Source organism: Primulina huaijiensis, chromosome 2 (genome assembly GCF_012295235.1).
Source record: "Primulina huaijiensis isolate GDHJ02 chromosome 2, ASM1229523v2, whole genome shotgun sequence".
NCBI lineage: Eukaryota > Viridiplantae > Streptophyta > Magnoliopsida > Lamiales > Gesneriaceae > Primulina > Primulina huaijiensis.
Genome location: NC_133307.1, coordinates 29,026,120 through 29,034,092, shown reverse-complemented (window position 1 = coordinate 29,034,092; position 7,973 = coordinate 29,026,120). Strand labels below are relative to the sequence as shown.

General features: G+C 35.1%; 2 protein-coding genes across 3 annotated transcripts; both read left to right on the top strand.

Moving 5' to 3' along the window:
* The first annotated feature begins 22 nt into the window (after positions 1-22).
* LOC140971385 (ninja-family protein mc410-like) lies at positions 23-3,684 on the top strand. Of its 2 annotated transcripts, XM_073433631.1 has the most exons (3): positions 23-178; positions 660-1,794; positions 2,936-3,684. In XM_073433631.1, exons 2-3 carry the CDS (start codon positions 774-776, stop codon positions 3,427-3,429), a joined length of 1,515 nt encoding a protein of 504 aa, XP_073289732.1. In that variant the 5' UTR covers positions 23-178; positions 660-773; the 3' UTR covers positions 3,430-3,684. The 2 variants fall into 2 exon arrangements, with proteins under 2 accessions (XP_073289732.1, XP_073289731.1); XM_073433630.1 differs by having other exon boundaries at positions 24-1,794.
* A 1,463-nt stretch (positions 3,685-5,147) lies between these two features.
* Positions 5,148-6,793, top strand: LOC140961293 (E3 ubiquitin-protein ligase ATL42-like). The gene has a single exon (XM_073419727.1). The coding sequence runs from the start codon at positions 5,248-5,250 to the stop codon at positions 6,463-6,465; it is 1,218 nt and encodes a 405-aa protein (XP_073275828.1). The 5' UTR covers positions 5,148-5,247; the 3' UTR covers positions 6,466-6,793.
* Positions 6,794-7,973: the final 1,180 nt, after the last annotated feature.

Below are 7,973 nucleotides of genomic sequence, written 5' to 3'. Positions count from 1 at the left end.
TTTTTTTTTTTTTTTTTTTTTCAGTTTTCCCCTTTCAACTGACAAGCATTAATTTGCAACTGTGTTTAATTTTTGTGGGTTCTGCTTATTTTGGAGGAGAATTATTTACTTCATTTTTTTTTTGGGTTTTTCGCACGATTACCCGGCTCTTTTTGTTGACCTACTTAATTAAAATTGGGTTTGTCTATTTATCTGGTCAGATCTAAAAATTGGAAGTTGCTTGCTTGATTTGGTTGGTTTGTTAGAGTTCTATCTTCTGTTGAGAAATGTTGTTTGACGATATTGTTTTGTTGATCAACGTCGCAGGAATAGTTAATGGTAATTTACGGCATAGAAAGAAAGAGAATATATACGAAACGCTAGTCAAGTACAAGATTTTGTGTAATTATTGATCACATGAACTCAGCTGAGCTGAGAGATTTTTTTTATTTGGAACGTTTTGTTAATTCTTTTTTAGTGGTTTTTATAGTTGAATTTAATGAACTTTGGTTCAATTTTCCTCTGTATTTTACTAAACTTGATCTATAATATTTGCACTTTAAATTAAATGTTTTAGTATTTAGTATTGCTGTGAGATGATTTCCTTGTATGAATATTTTCTTGCTTGCTTTTTCGATAATACGGTACAGTGTCCTCTAATCAAATATGTTTTGATACAGATATTTAAGCCAGATGGTTTCTTAGTTACCTGTTAGTGTTTTGAAGGCTTCATTGCTACTCGACGAGGTAATTAGAGTAGAGGGTTAACAGTGAGAGGTTTTTATATTTTAGATATGGAAGATGAGAAAGGTCTTGATCTAAGTTTGGCTCTACCTTGTGGTGGAAGTAACAATTCACTGAAAGGTAAATATGGTAGCTCATCCGACGTTAGAACGGATGAAGGTGACAGAGGTAGCAAATTGATTAACGAGTTCAAAAACTTTCTAGAAGGTGGAAACCAACAACACCCCCTAAAATCCGAAGATAACTTCTATAAAAACTTTTGCAAAGCATCTGCGGATTCAGAAACTTCCAAGAATTCGATCACTGGGGAAACATGGGCTACAAATGAGAGGAGGTCGACTGAAGTTGAAGAAGAAAATAGATCTGGTGTAGGTGAAAAGAGAAAAGGCCCATTTAATGAGAAGTGCCATCAGAAGAGGCATGAGAAAGAAACTTCTCACCCTGATTTGACTGATAAGAGTAGGACATCTCACATTTCCATAAAGACATGTGATGGGTCAGCTGCCGAAAATGAAGATGTAGCAGATTCAGAAGTCGATGGTTCGACATCAAGGCAAGTGTCTCGGTATGACGATGTCTCAAAATGTGTCGTAGTAAGTGGAAGCCTATCTGGTGCACGAAAGGAGCTTCATGCATTTGGTGATCCAAGTGGCAAAGAACATTTAGGTCCAAAGAGATTTACTGTTTCATCAGAAAAGGAGTTCAATATATCAAACTTGCCAAATTCCTATAATGTTCCTTTTCCATCTCAACCGACAAACTTAGCGAACATGACTTACTCACAATCTATAAAGGATTCTAATCTCTCTGGTGCACCTAGTGTTTCTACCTATCCATTGCCTGTAGTGGTCCATGGTATGACTAGCGGAAATGGTGAGCGATCTGGTATCCAGACGGGTGTACCTCCCAATTTTCCATTGATGTTTGGATACCCTGCTGTTCAGATTCCCGTATTGGACAGGGAGAATTCTCGAGGCGTTGGTTCTCATCATCAACAAATTCGCTCTGGTTTTTCGGGAAAGAATCCCATAAACTCAGACATGCAAAATGACAGCAGAAAGCTTAATCAAGGTTACGCTTTCATTTGTCATTATATCTTTTCCGTGTTATTTAAGTAAAATATAGTACAAGCTGAAAGGCTCATCTTATAGCTCAAGAGTTTGAGATGCTCAACCAACAATCGACTAGATTAATGCATCATATTGGAAATGAGAGTGGTAGTTGAGACATGATCATGACTTGCACTTATCATCTGATACTGGTCTCCTCTCTTATTATTACAACATAAGTTGCATCGAGTTTCAGTAATCAAAAACTTTACCTTTTTGAGTCATTGCTGTTTCCTCATAAAAAATGGCCTTTGGTTGGTTTGTAAATCTCTTAAGCCATTGTTATAATCTATACTTTTGCTCCATGCTTCAAATTCAAAGCATGTTATCAATATGAATTTATTTATTCAGAATCTGCTTAAAAGTTTTTCAGTGCATGCAATCTGATGATCTTTTTAGCTCTCTGTATTATACTGTTACATAATTAAAAAATATGCTTATAACATAATTTTTAACTTCTTTTTAAAACCCAACTTATAGTCCATGCTTACTTCTCATTCGCAGAGATTGCTTTTGAATCAATATTAATGCAAGTACTGTTTAATTGCTTCTTAAATAGTGATTTTATGAGATATTGACTCGACTCTTAATTGGAAACAACGGTACAATGATGTTTGTGAAAACAACAGATTTGTTGCCCTGGTCGCATGTGAATTCTTATTCATCTTTCCATTCATTTTATTAATTACTCTTATTCCAGGAAAAGAGCGCCTATGGTACTGTCTGATTTCCTAGGTTGAAGTAAGACAGAAATATAGATCTGGTGTTATGCAATTTTAGAGCAGATTGTAAATGTGTCCAAAAAGAGTACTTCTGATATTTCCCCTAAAATGTTTTTAAATAATTTTCTTCTCCTAATGCACATGCTATTGATCTATCATTTTACACGCACATGAAAATTTTGGAACTCGTTAGCTATTTTGCGCAGCCACCACATGTGATGTAATATATCAATTGGTTTTACCATTATTCTTGTTCTTTTCACCTTGTCATTAGTTTGTACAAAAGTTTCGGTCTAACTGATTTAAGTTCACGAATATCTTTCAATTGGCCGTTGGAAATGCTATTGCCTTTCTTAACACTTTGTATTATTGGTGTGGCAGTTGCGCCTGTGATCGCTCACAAGACATTTGAATCTACACAGTATGATGGTAGAGCAATTGAACATGGAAAAACTAATGGTAAACAGCATGTTCGAGACGAAGGCTCTATTTCTCTTGCAGAAGGCGATCTTACGGGAAACAACATAACCCATCATGTGAAGGATACATCTGATCCCAAAGCCGAATCATTTCCTTCGGAATATCCTGCTATAAGACCAGGGATTGCTGCAGACCTGAAATTTGGAGGCTGTGGTACGTATCCAAACCTTCCTTGGGTATCTACTACCGACCCGAGTCCCAATGGAAGGACAATATCTGGTGTGACTTACCTGTACAGTCCTACTCAAATAAGGATAGTGTGTGCTTGCCATGGGTCCCACATGTCTCCAGAAGAATTTATACGGCATGCTAGTGAAGAGAATAGTACTCCAGAGTCTGGAACTGGTTTAGCATCATTACCGAATAGCAATCCGGCTGCCTCCGCACGTAGCTGATTGTGAATGTGAAGATCCTGAAAGGATTCTTCTTTCTTTCTTTCTTTTTTCTTTGGCGTGAGGGTGAATCGATAACATTGGCATCCTCTGAATATGCGAATGGAAATCTTTCATATACCCGCGTTTCTGCTCGGTTTTGTTTGTACTTGCTGTTTGTAGATGGTATGAGTGTCGTGTAATAATCGAAAGCTGATTTCTCAGATATTATTTATGATATAGCATCTGGTAATGAATTTTGTTCGAGCTTTGTATGCATCTAGTTGTTTCAGCTCATCACTTTTCCTGATGAATTTCCAAACGAGTACGCTGGGGGTGGATCTGGAGTAGACCGGGAAATTCTGTGCGGCTAAGGGCGGATTTAATGGAGATTGAGACGATCCCTTGCTTCTTTATGTGAAAATAAAATGTCGTGTAGTTTTTTTCGGGGTAATCCATGTATTCGGGCTTCATGCCACTAATCTTGGGGATGTCAACCTTCATCCTGGCTTCCCATATAAATCAAGAAACCCGTGCATTACATAGTCTTGGAGCAAGTTTTACTCAATAATCACATTAATTGAAATTAATTAAGCTATAGTTAGACACGTGGTTAGGTGGCCGAAGGATAGATAAAATATTGAGTGATTTGCTGCCTCACAAATTAATCACAACTCAAGACGTTATGATGGCTGTAAGGGCATTGCCCTGAACCAACAGATGGATGACATGTGGCAATCTCAATTTCAACTCATGTTTTGGATTCAAACAAAAAAAACTATTGACACATTGCAAAATTTGATTGGATCAGGGCAATGCCCACAAAGGTAGCATCGAATATTCCGAGGAAGAGTTACATTAATTCTTAAGCTTGTGATGTATCCATTAAATTTTACGAGGACTAAATTAATTCTCCTATGATTTATAGCTCATTTGACTTCAAATTCTTAAGTTTAGGACTATGTATCAGGTTCGAGACCCAATTGTGATGTTCCCCTCCCCCAACTAAAAAAAAAAAAAATTGCCTTATAATATCTATTGAAAAAAAAGGCTACATAAAAAGGCAAAAATAATTTGTAAGACTTTAAAAATTAAAATCATGTTAGAAACTAAAAATTAAATGGTCATCCCATGTGAAGATATTCGGTCAAAAACTGTCCCAAGTGTATTCAAAATTCGATTGAAAAACGATTACTAAAAACCGATTAAAAAATCAACATATCGAACGATAATTTAGTAATCTGATTAATGGGGTCGATCGAATTAGTTTTGCTGTTATGTTTGGTTGCTTTCTTGACTCAACTGTTATAATTTCAAAAAAATGATTGGTTAAATTGGCTGATATTATTTCGCAAAACCAAACAAATCAGATAATTATTTCAGTTTTTTCAGCTCGATTAGTCCGTTTTTTTTTAATCCCGTCGGAATTAATTTGATTATTTGTAAAATATCGAATACGATTGGTTCGATTTTTGGGAAGTTTTCATAATTAATTCAATTAATCTAGAATATATCCAATGAATTTCGTTTTGAAAGATGACTTCAATGGATAAGTGTGCAATAAAAGCTTTACCAGATAACATAAGCTAATACCTAACCCTACGTTAACATTTTAAATTTTTTTTTAAAAAAAAGTAATAAAATTGGACAAATTGAAAGACATTAGGACAAGCAAGGAAGAAATCAAGGAAACTGACAACTAATAAGATACATTCTTTCTTGAAAGTTTCCATTGAAAAAGATTAGTGTATACCAAAGCCAACTACCCACATATAATACAAGTATAAATATTTTAATATAGTAGTAGCCCATATTTTGATATTTGGAGATCTTAATTTCTACATGAATCAATTGATAATGACCAAATTTATTCCCTTTCTCCATTTCATTTTCTTGATCTTCATAATTGATGTTAGAGCACAAGTGCAACAAAGTCCACAAGATTCAAACAACTTTCAGCCAAGTTTAGCACTTGTGATCGGTTTTCTGTCCATCATGTTTTTTCTAACATTTATCCTCCTCCTCTATGCCAAATTCTGCCACCGGGTGGCGAGTGTTCGGAGCTCGAGCCTGCGGATTCGAGATGGGCTGTTCCGGTCGAGGTCTAGTGCATCCGGGCTCGATAAAGCAGTGGTAGAATCACTCCCTTTCTTCAGATATTCCTCTCTAAGGGGATCGCGGGATGGGCTGGAATGCTCGGTTTGTTTGTCGAAATTCGAAGATGTTGAGATCCTTCGGCTTCTGCCAAAGTGTAAGCATGCTTTTCATATTGATTGTATAGACCAGTGGCTCGAAAAGCATTCCACCTGCCCCATCTGCAGGCGAAAGATTAGTCCAGAAGACGTTACCGAGTTGCCATATTCGAATAGTCTGAGGTTTTTGAGTAGCCAATCTGTTGAGCTAAGAGATGATTCCGATTTTGAGCTCTATGTTCAAAGAGAAGAAAATGACCTTGGATCTTCAAGATTTAGCATTGGCAGGAGCTTTAGGTGGTACTTGTCTCGTAGGGATACGAAAGAAGACGAATTACCGATACAACGAAGTCATTTGGATTCGGATCAATTCAACAAACGGTTCCACAGATTCAACCACAGGGTTGTTGGATGTTCTGATGTTGTTTTCAAGAATCGTTGGAGCAACGTGAGCTCTTCCGACCTCGTGTTCTTGAATTCGGAGTTTCTTAATGATGCATCTAGTGCAAGATTTATTAGTAATAAATCCATGGAAGTTGAGGAGATTCAGAAGGAAAATGATCAAATGACGGGTACCATCAGCCAAACTGGACATAGTTTCTTGAATTTTCCAGGCCTTCCTACGACCTCGGATTCGACAAATAATTTAGAGTCAGGATCAAAGTTTCCCTATCCCTTTGACAAGAGATCCATGTCCGAGATAGTAGTTCATCCAAGAATCACAGAGTTTAAGGATAATACAGATTCATTTCTTGCCGAAAATAGCGAGTCGGAAAGAATAAGGAGGCTTTGGATACCAATTGCAAGGAAGACAGTGCAGTGGTTTACAAATAGAGAATCGAGGCCTCCAAATCCTCAAGGCCAGTAAATTTATGATTAATGCAAACATGAAACAACATAGTATTCATCAATTCAGATTCGGGCATCGGGGTGGTCGAATCCTTGGAGTTCTTTACCTCTAGAACACCAGTTTAGTTCTGTTGATTAATATTTTTTGTGTCCATTCTTGTTTTAAATTCTCTTTGATTCTGGTAGGAGGAGGATAGTCAAATAGATTTGTACATTAAAAACTTCCAATTTTCTTTGTTTCAGTAATGCATAGAAGAGTAGCTGTAGGATCTATACTAGCTTTTTTATATTGGATTGTTGACTGACAATTTGAACACTTTAGTTGCAAGTCTTGATAAACAATTATATGCTAATTTTGTGGACGTGATTCCATTAAATTGAGAGAAGATTAGGTCATATAGTGTATGGGCAATCAGAAAAATTGAATGGTTGTGTTGCATATACGAAATTAGGGGTATAACAAAGATATACAGAGATACGTGTCAGACATATCATATGATGTCTCCGAAGATTAAGATGAAAAAACAATAAACATGTGGAAATACGATTATAATACGATATAGACGTGATTATATGAGTGTTGCACACATTTTAGACACTTGGGATTTTTTTTAATAAATCTTTTAAATTTTGGAATCTGAATTAAAAAAAAAATCATATTTCAGTTAAAAAAAAAAGAAAAAAGAATGAAGTAGCTTTTTAAAAAAATGAAAGTTATTTGTTTTTAAAATTGAAATGGTATACGTGTAGACGTGTAGTTGGATGGTTAGAGGATGTTTTGGGAATTATTAATTTTTTTTTATCACTATATCAAAGTTAGTTAGTAAAAGATATTTAACTTTTAATAAATAGTATAAATACATTAAAGATTTGTGAGTAAATCTATTTTTGTTGGATTATTAAAGTAAATTAAATACCACACACCAATAATTTATTATTTTTTAACCAAACTTAAAATAATAAAATATAATTTTTGTAAATATTTATTGTAAATAATAAATAATTAAGAATAAATTATTTATTAAATATTTTTTTTACTATTTATAAAACAATTAATCTAACAATATAAATTATTTAAAATAATAAATAATACAAAAATGGCGCAAGGGATGGGACACAAATGCTTTGGAGCTATAGGATGACACGCTTTGCTAAAAAGTGTGAAAATGCAGCTGATTGTAATACTATAATTCAACTTTTTAAGAGCACACACATGTTAAACCCCTCAAATTCTTTTTTTATTCTGGTACGAGGCGGATATTTATATAGTTTTCTACATCAAAACTCCCAATTTTTCATTGTATGTAATCAATACATACTCTTTTGTAGTGGGTTGTTAAATGACTTTTTGTACAAGCACAGTTGCAAGTCATGGTAAACAATTTTATGTCTAAATGAGAGAGGATGATCAGGCTACGAAATTATGCTGCTGACTCCAAAACAAGACTGGTGTTATGCACGTCGGATATATCAATAACACAGATATGATAAGGACACGATAGGAATACGTGTCAGACATGCCATGTA

What these genes read in the sequence shown, in the direction of transcription:
- LOC140971385 (XM_073433631.1), top strand. Translation starts at nt 774, where the DNA reads ATGGAAGATGAGAAAGGTCTTGATCTAAGTTTGGCTCTACCTTGTGGT. An exon ending in CAGCAGAAAGCTTAATCAAG is followed by an intron (nt 1,795 to 2,935) that starts GTTACGCTTTCA and finishes TTGGTGTGGCAG; the next exon opens with TTGCGCCTGTGATCGCTCAC.
- LOC140961293 (XM_073419727.1), top strand. Translation starts at nt 5,248, where the DNA reads ATGAATCAATTGATAATGACCAAATTTATTCCCTTTCTCCATTTCATT.